Here is an 18,170-nt window from a genome sequence, read left to right on the forward strand (position 1 = left end):
CTGTTTTTATACATTTAAAGTCCCTTTAGATTTCTTTTTCTGAGACTTGATCTCCTTACTCCATTTTTCTGTTTTGTTTTTTCTTATTTGCAGGAACATTATATGTTAGGGGACTTAAGGGAAGCTTAACTTTAGCATGATTTGCTATTTATAAGTTCAGGTAATTTTGATATAACATTTAAATAGTATGTTATCTTTATTGTTTATGTTGTTTTTCTCAGTATCAGACTGGAAGGAATGATAAATATGCTCTCTGAGGTGAAAAACCAATACTTTCATTTGTTACTTTGGTGTTCATGACTTGCTTTAAATAATTTTCTTTTAAATGTTTTGTGCTTAGATTTTCATATAGTTGATCAACTCTATAATTTCCCACTTAAGTATTACATTTGCAAATTATTTTTCTCATACATGACTTGAACTTTTTATATTCTTGCAACTCAGCATTAGAAAGATATGAGGAGACTTGAATACCCATATGTAATAATAATAGTTTTAAGTAGATTTTATAAGTGTATATTTCTGTTGCTAGTTATATATTTTTTCTCTTAAGTTGATTTGCCTATATATATATATATATATATTTTTTTTTTTTTTTTTTTTTTTTTTGGCGGTACGCGGGCCTCTCACTGCTGTGGCCTCTCCCATTGCAGAGCACAGGCTCCGGACACGCAGGCTGAGCGGCCATGGCTCACGGGCCCAGCCGCTCCGTGGCATGTGGGATCCTCCCGGACCGGGGCACGAACCCGTGTCCCCTGCATCAGCAGGCGGCCACTCAACCACTGCACCACCAGGGAAGCCCGATTTGCCCATATTTTTGAAGGAAAATCTTGATTCACAGTACAGATTTTCTTGAGCTATTCAGTGTCACTGAAAATAGGCATCAAAATCATGAAGCCATCTTTCAAGAATGATACAGAGCTCCCTTTGAAGTGAGTCTTATGTGTAAGGATTATATTTGTACTACTTATTTAACATTACATATTTTTAAACTAGTTTTCTCAATGGTCAGGTAAATACTTCATAAAATCTGGTTTTCGAACATGCATGCCCTCCTATCCAGCAATGTATCTCAACTGTAGCAATTTGAAAGTCCATCCTTAGATTGTGTGCATATTGTGAGATGATGAGGGAATGTGGGGAGGAGGATAGAGCAATGGTCTTGTCCCTGTCCTGTCTTCCCTTAGGTTTAGGGAGTGATTGGGAAAGGGCTGTTAGGAGCTCGACTTCTTTGAGAAGCAGTATTAGGAAATTTTTTATTTTCCTGTTATTTTTTTACATGTCACAGCTTTCGATAATCTGACATCCCCACTAACCTGTTACACAAAGCCTGGACAAAATCAGACCTGTATATTAGGATCCATTATTAAGAATGGGTATGTGTTTATTAGATTATAGGAGCCTTCCTCCAGACTTCATTTACCAGCTAAAGTAACATCATCTTGATCCAGAGCTTGCTCTTCAGGGTTTTTTCCCCTTCGACTTTCTTTGCATTTCTATCACAGCACAAGGAGGGAATTCCAATATAATCTTTATTGCAATCTTGTCTACTGAAACCTTAATGGCAGTATTCTATATAGAATTTGGACTTAATTCTTTACTTTAGGTGATACCACTTTGGAAAATGTCATCACAAACATATATCTGGAGGAGATAAAATGTGAAATATAAACCAAACATTTCAAACTATATAAAACAAATTCCAGAGAACATAGTGCATGCTTTCTTGATAAGCCTTTAAATAAATGTACTTAGGAACTTACAAAATTAGGAAAAAAGACGTTTTAAAATTTAAGTATCAGATTATTTAATAAACATTCTGGAGGTAATACTTAACATTTCAAAATAGGACTTAACCCATTAAAATAGAGCCAAAGTTTCAGTTTTGGAGCATGTCTACCAGAGAGGAAGAAGATTCATGTCTCAGTCTTACTGATTCTTCTGGAGTTTAATTTTTACCTGAATTTTTTCTTTGCTTTTCATGAAGATAATTTGTTAGCTATGTCTACCTATTTAAACCTCCACTTTCAAAATTCCAACTTCTCATCTTTTAAGTAGGTATTTAAAGCAGTGTTACACGGGAAATGCAAGCCATGTTTTCATTCAAAAGAATTAATGAAAAATAAAATTGATTTGGGTGTTTGCATGGAATTATCTAAACCACGTGAAATCTGTTTTCAAAGTACATATTAGTTTTAATCAGTCCCTATCCATTGTTATTTCATTGTGAACTGTTTGACAGTATAATTCTTAGCATTCTTTTTAAATCTTTTTACTGAAGTGAGGTTTTTATAGTTAATGTTTTAACAAGAATTACAGAACTTACAATGAGCTTTCTATAAAACTTACACGTTTTACATTTTTACATTTGCACTGATAAAGGAAAATATTATTTGAAAGAGTAATGTTTATTGCAGAAAAATTAGAAAAATGTAAGCATAAAGAGAAGAAACATCCATATTCCCACTTTCACCACTTAGCCTTTCTAGATGTAGCTATCTATAAAATCTTAAAACTTTTTTGTAACAAGTTTTTTACATGATAGCATACTTTTGTGTTGTTCATTATACAAAATTACTTTTAAATATGCCAGAGTAGTTCATTTTAGATATATGCTTTTTAAAAATATATATTTATTTTTGGCTGTGCTCGGTCTTCGTTGCTGTGCGTGGGCTTTCTCTAGTTGCGGCGAGCGGGGGCTACTCTTCGTTGTGGTGCGCAGGCTTCTTGCGGTGGCTTCTCTTGTTGCGGAGTACGGGCTCTAGGCACGTGGGCTTCAGTAGTTGTGGCACACGGGCTTAGCTGCTCTGCAGCATGTGGGATCTTCCCGGACCAGGGATTTAACCCATGTCGCCTGCACTGGCAGGCGGATTCTTAACCACTGCACCACCAGGGAAGCCCTAGATATATGCTTTTTAACCAGTCCTTTATTGTGCATTCATACAGTTTCCAGTTTTTGTTTTATGAGAAACTAACAAATACAATTTTACTTAAATATCTTTACACATTTATAACTTCTTTACATTTATCTTTTAGACTTGATATTTCACTATCAAAGGTTGCTGACATCATCTTTCAAAAATTTCAGGTCATGATATTTTTTAATTGCTTCAGAATTTCAGTAAAAATGGCCAATGTATAGTTTGCACAAGAGTAGAGAGAAAAAAGATTAAATAAATGTACAATTTTGGTGAGACAGATGATTAGGAAATTATTTAATATTTTTTAAAGGGAACCTGAAATTAGGTTATTTCAGTAACAAAATAGAAATAAACTATGCTTAGAAGATTGAGAAAACTGGAATTGGATCATAAAATACAGGTGTAGGTTTTAATTTCTTGGATAAAATTAAAAGGGCATCAAAGGCAGAGTTACAGAATGTGATTATAATTTCTGAACTAAAATTAAGAGTATTTGAAAAGCAGCATTGAAAAAAACGTATTTTAGTCTCAAGAATGAATGTACTGTAATTTTCATAGAATGAGGAAATCATCATTCATAAGTCTGTGTTGATAGGGAAATAACTGGAAGAGTAGGCAAGTTGCTCAAAAAGTAGAGAAATGTAATCCACTGGATTTATATCCACTTCATTGTAGAACTTAAATCCTGTTTTTGAAAAGTGATTTTAAGAAAAGCTAGAGATAAAGCATTACCCATGATACTATGTATCTAGTATACATGTTGATTCAGCAGTATTAAAGTGTACACAGAATTAGTAACAAAGAAATGCATAGAAAAACTTATGATGCCAGTTGATGCCACTGAAAATTAGGCAAGCAAATTGATATTCTGATAGGAATCTATCAAAATGGGAAAGAAATAATCTTGATTTATGAAACAAATGATCAGAGGAGTAATTAAAATAAGGCTTTTGCCCAATGATAATTCAATTGTTAATTTTTTTAAAATAGCAATTGTCAATATGTATGCAGTGAGAAGTATTGTGAAAGATGAAAGAATCGTAAATGGTTTTCTACTCTAAAAATTTTCACCACATGTTAAAAAGTTGTGTGACTATACTAATGGGAGATTAACTCAGCAAAATGAGAGTAGAGTGAGATACTTTCTAAGGCAATGTAAAAGGTTCACGTAGTAATCTTAGAGAAATTATACTATTGAACAATATTTTAAGTTTGCCTGGAAGGATTTTTATTTTGTTAAGAGAACAATTCATAAAAGCTAAAAATTAAGGTAGCAGGCTAGAGAAGACTATAAATGGATGTGAAAGAAATAAACTGATATTAGGCTCTTGAGGGAAGTGAAACAGCACACCTACTTGAGCACTTCCCTGGTTGTGCAGTACAGAACTGATAACATTTTCGAGATCAGTGGCTTATAAACTTGGTTCTCTGACATTTCTGGTAGCTCAAGGATCTCAAACGATTGTACACATTTCTCATTCTCAATTTTAGTTTACCATTTAGAAAGAAAATCTATGTCATACATCGATGTTGAGGTGGCATGGGGGAGGTGGTGTAGGGGGGCTAGAGTAGCAAAACCAGTGGAGCCACGAAGATGAGTGATGTTTTGATACTTTAGATCAAACTACTCACTTCCCAAAAAGTGAAATATCCTGCTCTGTTTTTCTTATTCAGAGTTTGCAGATTTTTGAAAAGTAATGATTTGGCCTGGTATTTACAAAGTGTGTTTACTGGGAACAGAGTTTAGACATTAAGTGAGATAGGCTGAGTCTATAAATGTCAAGTGAGGATTGTTGACAGATGCCCTATAAATTGGGACAAAATCAAATTTAGGTCAGAGTTTTACCTTTGACATTCTTGGTTGAAATTAATTTTGCCTGATTTACTAGCAATTACGTAAAAACTTTTTCAGCTTGGTAGGCTTGGCTGAGGATTTGAGAGCATTTAAGAATGAGTTTTAAATGGAGATGTTTATAACCAGAGAAAAATACCAACGAATTACTCAGAAGAGGAATTTACTGGCCCAAGTCAGCTATGATTTTCTTTCTTTTCTTTTAAAAAAACAAAAACCCAGTTCTCTTTGCTGCTGTGAAATTGTGTTGTAGAAATAAAATCTGTCACAGAAATAACTGAGACAGAAAAACTCTATTCTCGCAGTGATAACAGTTTTGGCTAACAGTTTTGCGTGCATTTCTCCTGAGTTTATGTCTCTTGCACTCTAGATAGAGACACGGGGTGGGATGAGGAGGATAAGTAGATTGGATAAACATACCAAATGTGTGCCCATTTTTAAAATTCTACTTCCTTTTAAAAATATATTGTGGACATATTTCCATTCAGTATTATACATCATTATGTTTAAAGTTTTATGTATATATGCATAATCCATTCCATTGTTTAGACAAAGCGTAATTTATTTAGTCAGTCTACCTTCGGTCTTTTAAGTTTCCAGACTTTTCTCTACCACAAACACTCTTTCAATGAACATCCTCATACCTGTATCTTGCTAAAGAGCAATGTAGTGTAATAGCGAAGAGCTCAGTTGTGCAATATTGGGCAACTTACTAAACCTTCCTCAGTTTTGTCATCTTTAAGTAGTAAGTAATAATAGTACTTTACTTGAGTGTTGTTCTGAGGATTGAATGAGTTAATACATATAAACTCTTAGAGTAGTGCTTACATACCTTAAGTATTTAATAAATGCTGTTGGTATTAGCAGTATTTCGTCGTTGATTTCAACTTCTAAGAAGTTGAATTGTTTCGGCTTTTAAATTTAAACTTGTAATAGATAAGCAATAATTTTCTTATTTTCAGATCCACGGATCTTTCCTATACCCAGAGTTCCTTTTGACCTGTGGCATATCCCACCATCCACCACGTCTTTTTCTTATAATGGTCTCCTTTGACTTCTCTGATGTGATTTTTATCCTTTTTCTCTTATCTCAAGTACTCTTTGGAGTTCTTTTCCTTTTCTCTGCCTGAATAATGGATAATTTTTGAGAAATTAATCTTTGCTTGTCTGTATATTCTCTTCTTCAGAGAATATACTTAATGCCTTAGGTATTACATGCTCTAGGTATATATAAATTTTTTTTAAACAAGTGACTCAAATATTCATCTTTAATCCCACTGTCTTATTTGAAAACCAATACCTTATCTCCTAACTGTAAACAGTTTCTACCTGAATTATTTATGTTCATCGCAAATGTAATAAAAAGTAAACTTTATTGTACAGCAACTACTATAACATTTTCCATTTTCATTCCCATGAAAAAATTACTCTGTTGTTTTTCGCTCTATATTACTGTTTTGCTCTCCCTGTTTCCCTCTCCCAAGCCCAGGACACCGTTATCCCACTTAAGGATGATAGCAACAGCCTCTTAGCTATTCTCTCAGCTAGTGGCTGCTAGCCTCATTCCATGGCACTGAAAGCCGCCTCTATGCTCTTTCCTACCTTTACCCCCTCAAACCGCCCCCGCCCACACACAGATGAGGCATAGTTTCTGTACTTTCCTTATGGTGTGATAGCCAATTTTTGTGTATCAGATTTAAACTCTGCTTGGCTTTTTAGGCCCCCTGTAATGGACCTCCACCACAATTAGCCAACCTATTTTCCTAATACCTATTCTTTCTTGTGTGAATGTTTTCACTATTCTACAGAAACTCATGTTATTTCACGAATTTACAGAAACTTTTTCTCATTAATGGCCAGGATTCCATCTGAACAATAAAACTTTTCCTTGGTAACTCTAATTTGCATGGAACGCCTATTCCTCTGGATTTTATAAGACATGACACAAGTAGAAAATAATTTAAATTTAGTCCTGTGTTCTTTCCTATAATTTTATGATTCTAACTAGATTATAAGCTCTTTGATAGAGTTCAGGTCCATATTCCCATATCTACTTGGTAAATCTTAAGCATGCTACAAATACTTTTTAGTTGGTTCAGAAAAGTGGAAGATTAATTAATACCTAATTTGGTTAGTACAAAGAATCAAAATGAACATAAACTTAATCCAAAACTGAAGATAATCATATTTTTGCTTAGCACATTTTAATGTCAATCATACTGAGACTATAAGTGGTCTATACTTTATACTCATATTTAACAAATGTTATTTCTGTGCACATTTTAAGTACCTTCAGGAACTGGAAATTTATGGGACAACAGCATGATTTTGGCCAATCTGTTAAATGTAAATCCGTGTATGTGTATGTAGGCATACATTTGTAACTACATTTAATAGGAAAATTATGGATATAGTACAGTATATTATAGGAAAAATTAGGAAGCACAGATTAAGCAAACATTTTAAACTACCTAGTTTATTTATATGACTCCCTCACTAAAATATAACTCCATGAACTATAAAACTTAGTTTAATCCACCACTGTATTTCTAGAGATAGAAAAGAGCCTGCCACATAGGCACACAATTATTTGTTGAATAAAAATGAATTTACTGGCAGATACTCCTTTCCTGATACCTATTGGGACTGGGTGGAAAGGAAAATGTTCTGTAGCTTCTCTGGCAACTTAAAGATCTGTTGTTTGATCTTAGAGTTCATTCCTCAATGTTTCCCAAATTCGTTAAATCTGCTTACATTTTGTAATTTTCTAAGACATAATTTCCAAGGCATAGCAGATTGAAAACAGAAAAGAGTAGTGAAAAAGAGTAAATTAATGGAAGATGGTGTTTGTATTTAGGATTCCATTTGGTTTCAGGATTGGGGCTGAGCTTTTTGGATAATAAGAGAAGTAGAATCAGGCAGCTTCTGCAGCTCAAACTTAATTTAAATTGGTTGTCCTAAATTCCACAAAAGTGCATGTGCTGTGCTTTAGAGTAGAAAAGATGTAGGGGACAAATTAAGAACGTGGGTTTATGATTAATTCAGTTATTCATCACATTTGTCCTAAGCAACTGCCATGTTAGCTTGCTTGAGATGAGGCCTAGCTCTGCCTCTGCTGTATGGACCAGTAGTGTCTTAAAACACAAGTATGGACTTGCCCCAAATGGTTATTATATGAAAACCTAAACAAAATATATAGAGACTTACTTTTTCTTTAGATTGGTTTGCTAATTTACTTTCCTCTCTAGAGTCATCTTGCCAGTTGGGTTCACTTGTCAAATGTGTTTTTGAACCATTCAAAATAAATTATACAGTTGCTTATTAATTATTCTTATACTTGATAATTTAAAAATAACATTAAAAAGTTCTGATGTTATGGGATTTGGTGAGTTTTTTTTCCCCAAGCTATATCATAAGAAAAAAACAATGAATTTGAGGAAATCAGCCAAAATGCTGTTGACATGTAGAGGTTTATTTCTGATAAGAAAAATGCTAGCTTTATAGAAATTTATACTGACATTTTATAAATTGTTCAATGAAATATTAAAATATGTTCTTAACATCAGTTATGAAAAACTTATTTTTGAGCAGTGAAATATTGTGGCTTCTTTAGATCTTCATATAAAAATGTTCCAGGTAAAAGGCATAGCTAATCTAAACTATGTTATAAATGTACATTACCACAGTTAAATGAAGGTTTTTTTAGACTTTTCTGACAATGTTTACTTTTAAAAATTAAATAATCTACTGTAAATGATCATTAGTTCCAATAATTGCCCAGAGGATAGTTTTAGTTTCTAAAGACAATGTTTAGTTAATGCTTGGGAAGTAATTGTGGAAGTTAACAAACAACTAGAAGTAGGAAGTGTTCAAAAGTTAGGAACAGATCTGTGTTTGTTCAGTGTTATACTCGTTTTCACTCTCCCCCAAATAACCACTTATTTGAATTTAATTAAACTTAAAGTTCAATTAATCTTGCTAGAATTCCAACTAACTTCCCCCTTTATAAAATGAAAATATTAGGAAGTTGACAATTTTATTTTTTATTTTTTCGTATTTTTTTGGCCTGGCCACGTGGCTGGTGGGACCCTAGTTCCCTGACCAAGGACCAAACCCAGTGAGAACGAGGGGTCCTAACCACTGTACTGCCAGGGAATTCCCAGCTGACAGTTTTTTTAAATTTAGTCCTTTTTCTACACCACAACTTTTCATATTTTGGTAAAATTCAAATGATTCATCAAAAAAGTAATATTGCAGTGTATGACAAATTTTGATAAATAGATATATCGAAGGATAAATATTAAAATTATCCTAAATTTTTTCTTGGAATGATTTTTTTAATTACAAAAATAATATACCATTTTATTAGAAGCTTTGGAAAAAACAGTCATTCCATCACACTAACATATAAATTATTCATTTTTTGGTATATTTCCAACCACTTAAAAACTTTTTCACATTAGGATAACTTAGGATTCCTGTTTAAAAAAAAAAAGAAATCTACATTTTAAACAATCACCTGAGATGATTGTTTGCAAGTTAGAGAACCAAAGACTAAAGATAATTTTTTGTTTGTTTGTTTTTGGCCATGCCGTGCAGCCTGAGGGATCTTAGTTCCCTGACCAGGGATGGAACCCATGCCCTATGCAGTGGAAGTGGAGTCCTAATGACTGGACCACCAGGGAATTCCCTAAAGATAATTTTTTAAGACCCGTGTTATTTAAACTTATATAACATTACTTTTAATATAATAGATAAGATGTGAGCAAGTTCTAGTAATCTTTGCAAAATTGTGTGTGTGTGTATATATATATATATATAATGGGCTTTAAATGGAGGTATTTATTTTTATTTTTATTGAAGTATAGTTGCTTACAATGTTATATAAGTTACAGGTGTACAATATAGTGCTTCACAATTTTTAAGATTATACTCCATTTATAATTATTATAAAATATTGGCTATATTCCCCATGTTGTAACTATATCCTTGTAGCTTATTTTGTACCTAATAGTTTGTACCTCTTAATCCCCTACCCTTATATTACCCCTACCCCTCTTCCCTCTCCTCACTGGTAACCACTAGTTTGTTCTCTGTATCTGTGAGTCTGCTTCTTTTTTGTTACATTCACTGGTTTGTTGTATTTTTTAGATTCCACATATAAGTGATATCATACAGTATTTGTCTTTGTCTTATTTCACTTAGTATAATGCCCTCCAAGTCCATCCATGTTGCTGTAAATAGCAAAATTTTGTTCTTTTTCATGACTGGTATTCCATTGTCTATATTTACCACATCTTCTTTATCCATTCTGTTGATGGACACTTAGGTTGCATACATATCTTGGCAATTATAAGTAATGCTGCTATGAACATTGGGGTGCATGTATCTTTTCAAATTAGTGTTTTTAGTTTTTTTGGATACATATACCCAGGAGTGGAATTTCTGAGTCATATGATGATACTATTTTTAGTTTTTTGAGAAAACTCCATACTGTTTTCTACAGTGGTTGCACAAGTTTACATTCCCACCAACAGTGTTTTTTTTTTTTTGTTTTTTTTTTTTTTTTTTTTTTTTTTTTTGCGGTATGCGGGCCTCTCACTGTTGTGGCCTCTCCCGCTGCGGAGCACAGGCTCCGGACGCGCAGGCTCAGCGGCCATGGCTCACGGGCTCAGTTGCTCCGCGGCATGTGGGATCTTCCCGGACCAGGGCACGAACCCGTGTCCCCTGCATCGGCAGGCGGACTCTCAACCACTGCGCCACCAGGGAAGCCCAACAGTGTTATTTTTAACACTTATTATTTTTAACCATTTACATTTTCTCTTCTGGGAATTGCCTATTCATATTCTTTGCCAATTTTCCCAAAGAATAGTTTCGGTTTTCCTGGCCAATTTTAAGAACTGTATATAACCTGTCATCTACACTTGGGAATCTGGTGACTTGACTTTGTCTTACTTCACTCCTACTCTCAACTCAACCTATTTACTGAGCCAAGCAGCTGGATGCAAGGAAACCTCAGATTCTATTGCAGTCTCGAAGAACAGGGCTGGTGGAGCGCCTAGGACAAGGAATAAGAAACTGACTCAGAAATACTTGGCACCCTTCTACTGTCTTTCTGCCCCAGAGGAATGTTGACATCAGCCTGGCCTCTAGGAAACCAAAAAGGAGCTGAACTGGCAGGCTGAGTCCTCCCTACTCTTGAGCAAAGATTTCTCTGTTTTTTTGTCAGAAGACTACCAACAGCCAACTTGCTGTTTACACCTGCTACACAGCTCTCGGTAGAGAAGGGTCAACTACAACACTGGGACTGCCAACTCTGAGCTCAGGGAATAGACTGAAGAAATAACTGCATATCTAAGGAGCCAGCAACAAGAAAGGAATATAAACAAACTGTTGGGACAGGCCCCCAACAAAATAGAGCTGCTGGAGGAGAGAGACAATAACTTGAACAAAATAACAGGAGCACAGTGAGATTGAAAGTGCAGTATTTAAAAAAATAAAACAAAAAAACCTCTGGTGCTGAAAGCCATTATTTTTGAACCAACTACAGCAATAAGTCAGCTGGAGGAAAATGATAACATGGAGACTTAAATTTGTGGCCTGGAGAATCTAGTGGAAGAAGTATTTTTAAACTTAGAGCCAAAAGGCAAAGAAAGGGTAAAAATAACAGGAGGATAGAAGAAGTAGACCTAATGTGTATAATAGGAGTTCAATAAGGAAAAAAAGGAATAGATTGAAGAGAGGCAATAATTTAAAAAAGAAAAGTCTTGAGCTGAAAGACATGACTCTAGCTTCAAAGGGCACGCTGAGTCCCTGGCAGAATTCATGGTAGTGATAATAAATGTCAATTACTAAGTTCTCACTCTTCTAGGCAGTGTTCTAAGGGCTTTACATTTATTAATTAATTGAGTCCTTACAACAGCCCTACAAAATAGGTACTATTATCCCCCCTAATTCAGAAGAGGAAAAATGGTTAAGTGTATAGTCAAAAAGGGAACCCAAGAGATTTGACTCCGGAGCCTTCACTAAACTGCCTCAAAGAGCAAAGACCTATATTTAAGCAAATCCTGTTACAGTTTATGAACTCTGAAGATCAAGGGTGAAATCTTACAAGTTCCAGAGAGACAGAGCAAGTAATCAGCAAAAGAAAAAGAGCCTGTCACCAGAGTTCTGATCTGCCTCACCTTAAGCCAGAAAGCAGTGGGAAAATTTATCTATACTACTGATTGAAAAGGACCACAAGCCAAGGTTTCTCTAGCCAGTCAAATTATTCACCTATCAAGCTGATACAAAGATTTGCTGATATATCACAATTGAATAACTAACCCCACCTACCATCTGATGAAAATACTCAAAGAAAGGGAATTCTAATAGTATTTATTTAACCTTTGTCTTCGCACATGCCACTCCTGCCTGGAATAACTCCTCCCTTTCTTTACCAGTCTAACAACTCTTTTTTTAATTAAAATAGAATTGATTTACAATATTGTGTTAGTTTCAAGCATACAGCAAAGTGTGTGTGTGTGTGTGTGTGTGTGTGTATACATTTCAGATTATTTTCCATAATAGGTTATTACAAGACATTGAATATAGTTCCCTGTGCTATACAGTAAATCCTTATTGCTTATCTATTTTAAGTATAGTAATTTGTATCTGTTAATCCCATACTCCTGATTTATCCCTCTCCCCTTCCCTTTCCCCTTTGGTAATCATAAGTCTGTTTTCTATGTCTCTGAGTCTATTTCTGTTTTGTATATAGATTCATTTGTATTATTTTTTAGATTCCACATGTAAGTGATATATAATATTTGTCTTTCTCTGACTTATTTCACTTAATATATTCTCTAGGTTCATCCATGTTGCTGCAAATGGCAATATTTCATTCTTTTCTATGGCTGAGTAAAATACCATTGTGTATATATATATATATATATATATATATATATATATATCACATCTTCTTAAGCCATTTGCTTCTTGATAGACACTTGGGTTGCTTCTATGTCTTGACTATTGTAAATAGTGCTGCTGTGAACATTAGGGTGCATGTACCTTTTCAAATTAGAGTTTTCATCTTTTCCAGACACATGCTCAGGAGTGGGATTGCTGGATCATATGGTAGCTCTATTTTTAATTTTTAAGGGAACCTCCATACTGTTCTCCATAGTGGCTGCACCAATTTACATTCCCACCAACAGTGTAGGAGGGTTCCCTTTTCTCCACATCGTCTCCAGCATTTATTGTTTGTAGACTTTTTGATGATGGCTATTCTGACCTCACGCCTCATTCTTAACCTCTTCACTTCTTCCAGGAAATCTTTTGCAACCCCATAAGTCTGAGTTTTATGCTCCTCCTAAATGCTCCCATAGCACCCTGTAGTTACCCCATCTTGACACTTGTTTTCCCTGTAAAATTGTAAGCTCTATGAGGACATAGGCAGATTATGCATGTTTTGTTCACTGTGGTAGCCCCAGTGCCTAGCACAGTACCTGGGGTATAGTAGATTGACTGATTAAAATTTATGTGTAGTCAAAATTCACAAATCTTTTTTGCTACCCTACTCAGATTGTTCTAGTAGTAGCTATTCAGGGAAAATAAAGCTTTAAGTTTGTCTTCATTAGATACTTAAAGCCCTATTCAAGTATGCCTTGTTTATATTTCTTTATTCATCTTGTGGCTGTTTTATAAAATTTTAAATTCACAAAAGTTCAACATAAGTGAGCTTATAAAAATTTTTTCCATATAGAATTAATTTATGTAAGGCATGTTTAAAATGCATATTATCCATATTGGGTTCAAACTTCTATTTGTTATTTTCAAAAGGCAGAATTAAATAGGAAAGTTTAGAAATGAATTTACAAGCTTAATCATAACACTCAGAGATAGTGATAGTACTCTAAAAAGAATGGTGTTAATTTTATATTTTTCTCTGTTTCTCTGCAGATTAAAGCTAAAAATTATGACAAGGTTGAAAAGGTGAGTCCTCAAATATTTTGAATGTATGCTGAAGTTTAATTTAGGACTTAACGTATATAAGGCAAATACAGTAAAATGTTAACAATTGTTGAATCTAGCTAGTGATTATATAGGAGTTCATTGTACTTATTCAGCCCTTTTGTATACTTGAAAATGTTCATAATAAAATCTTGGGGGACTTCCTGGTGGCGCAGTGGTTAAGAATCCGCCTGCCAATGCAGGGGACACGGGTTCGAGCTCTGGTCCGGGAATATCCCACATGCCGCGGAGCACCTAAGCCTGTGTGCCACAACTACTGAGCCTGTGCTCTACAGCCCGTGAGCCACAACTACTGAAGCCTGTACGCCTAGAGCCTGTGCTCTACAACAAGAGAAGCCACCACAATGAGAAGCCAGCGTACCACAACAAAGAGTAGCCCTGCTCACTGCAACTAGAGAAAGCCTGCACGCAGCAACGAAGACCCAACACAAAAATAAATAAATAAAATAAATTTTTAAAAATAAAATAAAATTTTGGAAAAGAAAATAATTAGACTCTGCTGACCAAAATTATGAGAATGATTTTGACTATCTAAACAAAATGGAGTTATTATTTGACATCTATTTGTAAGAAGATACATTCATTAAAGGAGCTGAATTTGTTTCTTTAATGTTCTATTTCAACTATGTACATGTGAAATTTATTTAACTGTGGATTCTGATAATATTTATTGTATTTACAGCTATTTCAGAGATGCCTTATGAAGGTTTTGCACATTGATTTATGGAAGTGTTATCTTTCATATGTCCGAGAAACCAAGGGTAAACTACCAAGTTACAAGTAAGTTAAATCAGGAGCCTAAGAATGCAAGTCATCCCCAGGCACACAGTCAATCCCATAGAAACTCACACCTCTTAACTCCAGAGGGTGAAGAAACTCAAGGATTTGAAAAGTCAGGATTCTCTGAGAAGTCAGTAAACCATGGAAAAAAATGCTTCAAAGAAAGCCACTGGCATTCGATTTATTCTGAAGAATTGAATCATCCAGGCCCCTCTTCTATATTGAAACACTGTACATTTGCCACTCCAAAGCACTTTGTTGACAGGCTTGTTGACAAACTTAATAAAAAGCATCTTATTACTTGTCATGGCACCACTCTTGGCAGGTTACATTGTAATATGCTACTTAAGTATTCCAAGGCATCTTTGACAATGGTATTGTTGTATAGTTGACCTCCTCACTAGGACTTACCCCCACCTATCTATCTTTGTTGAATCTAAATAATGGACCTTCTCAAATGCTGTTTTTGTATATATAACAAATAGATTATTTCTATAACCAGAATTCTTTGGTTTTTTTTCTTCATTATTGTTTATTGCCTTACACTGAAGAAGTTCTTTCTCCCTAAATTTTATGTCAGAGCTAATAGATCTTCAGACATAACTTCACTTCTTAATCAAAGAACCAGATATTTCCACATTTGAATCTTCTACATGTAAGATTAGGCAATTTAAAGGCTATGAAGAGGGGACTTCCCTGGCGGTCCAGTGGTTAAGACTTTGCCTTCTGATGCAGGGGGTTTGGGTTTGATCCCCGGTCCGGAAGCTAAGATCCCACACGCGTGGCCATTAAACCGAAAGATAAAACAGAAGCAATATTGTAACAAATTCAATAAGGACTTTAAAGATGGTCCACATCAGGGCTTCCCTGGTGGCGCAGTGGTTGAGAATCCGCCTGCCGATGTAGGGGACACGGGTTCATGCTCCGGTCCGGGAAGATCCCACATGCCACGGAGCGGCTGGACCCGTGAGCCATGGCCACTGAGCCTGCGCGTCTGGAGCCTGTGCTCCGCAACGGGAGAGGCCACAGTGAGAGGCCTGCGTACCGCAAAAAAAAAAAAAAAAAAGGTCCACATCAAAAAAAAGTCTTAAAAAATTAATAAATGATATAAAGATAAATAGAACATGGCCTCTATCTTTGATAAGCTTACAAGTAGTAGGTAAAAGAAACGAAGTACATAAATTAATGACATTGACAAGCGAAACACGAAAGAGCTTAGTCTTTATATTTTGTTTATATACTTGAAAAGATGTCTTTACATTTTGTTTGTATAAGCGGTTTAAATGCTGTTCTGATCATATGATCAGAAATATGATTATGTTTTAGTTGTAGATACTTTTAATAACATGCAATTTTTCTAAAAAACATGTCTTTCATGTTTATTTCAGAGAAAAAATGGCTCAAGCATATGACTTTGCACTGGATAAAATTGGAATGGAAATTATGTCTTATCAGGTAGAGTTAAATTTTTTTAATACATACATTTAAAAAATTTGAAACTACTAAGAAAGATACTAACATTTTATTTTATTTCTTAGATTTGGGTGGATTACATCAATTTCTTAAAAGGCGTGTAAGTATTTTTATAGTTTTACTTTCTGTGTGAACAGTTGATTTAGCTATAATATAATTGGTGGCATTTCTTATCCAATGCCAGGGAAGCTGTTGGATCTTATGCAGAAAATCAGAGAATAACAGCTGTTCGAAGAGTTTATCAACGAGGTTGTGTTAATCCCATGATCAACATTGAACAACTGTGGAGAGACTATAACAAGTATGAAGAGGTAAATTAGGCCACAGTAATTTATTATTATGACCAAGCCATTTAAATTTTTATGCACTGTGGATTTGTGGAGGCTAGCCTTTCTAATATCAGGTACCTGGATATCAGTGCTGCATATGTTTGTTTTCATACCGATTGTAATGAAAGAACCATTTCTAATGTTTTGAGAGTCTCATTTTACTGTTGAGTTAATTTTAGAGAATACTCTGGAAGAATTATAATTCTTACCAAACCATTTTTAATCAGTGCTAAACCATATCCAGACAGTCATATACACACATGTTGCCACTGATCTCTTATGAAACAGTTCCTTTTTAGAACTGCTTTTCTAGTAGTAATGATGAGTTGCAATGCCCCTCTTTCACCTAGTTACAGTGATGTGATTATTGCCTTGTAATTGTGAGATGTAGGGCTGTGGTCCAAGATCTTTGTCTCATAAGCAAATGATTTAACAAACTGAACTAATAAGCCCATTATGTAAACATACATGCCAAGTAAGCTCTATCTTTAAAAGAAAGTTCCTCACATGTCCACTGTGATTTGGAAGAACTAGGTAGGGTATTGAAACTGTTCCCTCATAGGCATGAGCAGTGGTTCTCAAACATTTTGGTCTTGGGATTTTAAAAAGTATTAAAGACCGCAAAGAACTTTTAATTTTAATGTGGCTTTTACCTATGAATATTTAGCATATTGGAATTAAAACTAAGAAAGTTTCAAGATAATTATTTATTAATTCATTTAAAGTTTGCAGTAGTAGACTCCTTATATTTTAACATAAATAGTATTAAAACAAACTGTATTTTCCAAAATAAAAAATTCAGTGAGAAGAGTGGCATTATTTCACATTTTTGCAAATCTCTTTGGTATTTAGCTTAATAGAAGACAGTTAGATTTTCATATCTGCTTCTAAATTTTATCTGCTGAGCTGTTGAATGTCATGTAGCTTCTGAAAAACTCCACTGTATATTTGTGAGAGAGGCAAATCATGTCTTAGTATTGTTTGAAAATTGTTTTGATCTTATGGATCCTCTGAAAGGGTCTTGGGGAACAGGAATCTTTGGACTACTCTTTGAGAACTACTAGGCATGAATGATAATGTTTATGTCTCCTTGCTACCTCTGCGTTTATTTTTTATTTATTTTTTAAAATTTATTTTATTTATATATATATATTTGGCTGCATTGGTTCTCCATTGCTACGCACGGGCTTTCTCTAGTTGCAGTGAGCGGGGGCTACTCTTCATTGTGGTGCGCAGGTTGCATAGCACGGACACCAGGCGCGCAGGCCTCAGTAGTTGTGGCATGTGAGCTCAGTAGTTGTGGCGCACGGGCTTAATTGCTCTGCGGCATGTGGGATCTTCCTGGACCAGGGCTCAAACCCATGTCCCCTGCATTGGCAGGAGGATTCCCAACCGCTGCACCACCAGGGAAGCCCTGCATTTATTTTTAAAGTTATGCAGACCAAGTTAGAAAAAGGCTTTTAGAACTAAGTCATGGCTATTCACCCAGATGAATCTTTACATCATTCTTTTTAAAAAAAAATAAATTTATTTATTTATTTATTTTGGGCTGTGTTGGGTCTTTGTTGCTGCGCGGGCTTTCTCTAGTTGCGGAGAGCAGGGGCTACTCTTCGTTACGGTGCTTGGGCTTCTCCTTGTGGTGGCTTCTCTTGTTGCGGAGCACAGGCTCTAGGCATGCGGGCTTCAGTAGTTGTGGCACACGGGCTCAGTAGTTGTGGTGCACGGGCTTAGTTGCCCCGCGGCATGTGGGATCTTCCCAGACCAGGGCTCGAACCCACGTCCCCTGCATTGGCAGGCGGA

General features: G+C 35.2%; 1 protein-coding gene across 1 annotated transcript in view; it reads left to right on the forward strand.

The window, feature by feature from the left end:
- The window catches only part of CSTF3 (cleavage stimulation factor subunit 3), a 70,120-nt gene that overhangs the window by 34,668 nt on the left and 17,282 nt on the right, over positions 1-18,170 (forward strand). Inside the window, exons 4-8 of the mRNA XM_059069873.2 lie at positions 13,717-13,749; positions 14,471-14,568; positions 15,957-16,023; positions 16,107-16,141; positions 16,226-16,352. Coding sequence (XP_058925856.1) covers positions 13,717-13,749; positions 14,471-14,568; positions 15,957-16,023; positions 16,107-16,141; positions 16,226-16,352 — 360 coding nt within the window. The remainder of the gene's footprint in view (positions 1-13,716; positions 13,750-14,470; positions 14,569-15,956; positions 16,024-16,106; positions 16,142-16,225; positions 16,353-18,170) is intronic.

Source organism: Kogia breviceps, chromosome 7 (genome assembly GCF_026419965.1).
Source record: "Kogia breviceps isolate mKogBre1 chromosome 7, mKogBre1 haplotype 1, whole genome shotgun sequence".
In the NCBI taxonomy this organism is placed as follows: Eukaryota; Metazoa; Chordata; class Mammalia; order Artiodactyla; family Physeteridae; genus Kogia; species Kogia breviceps.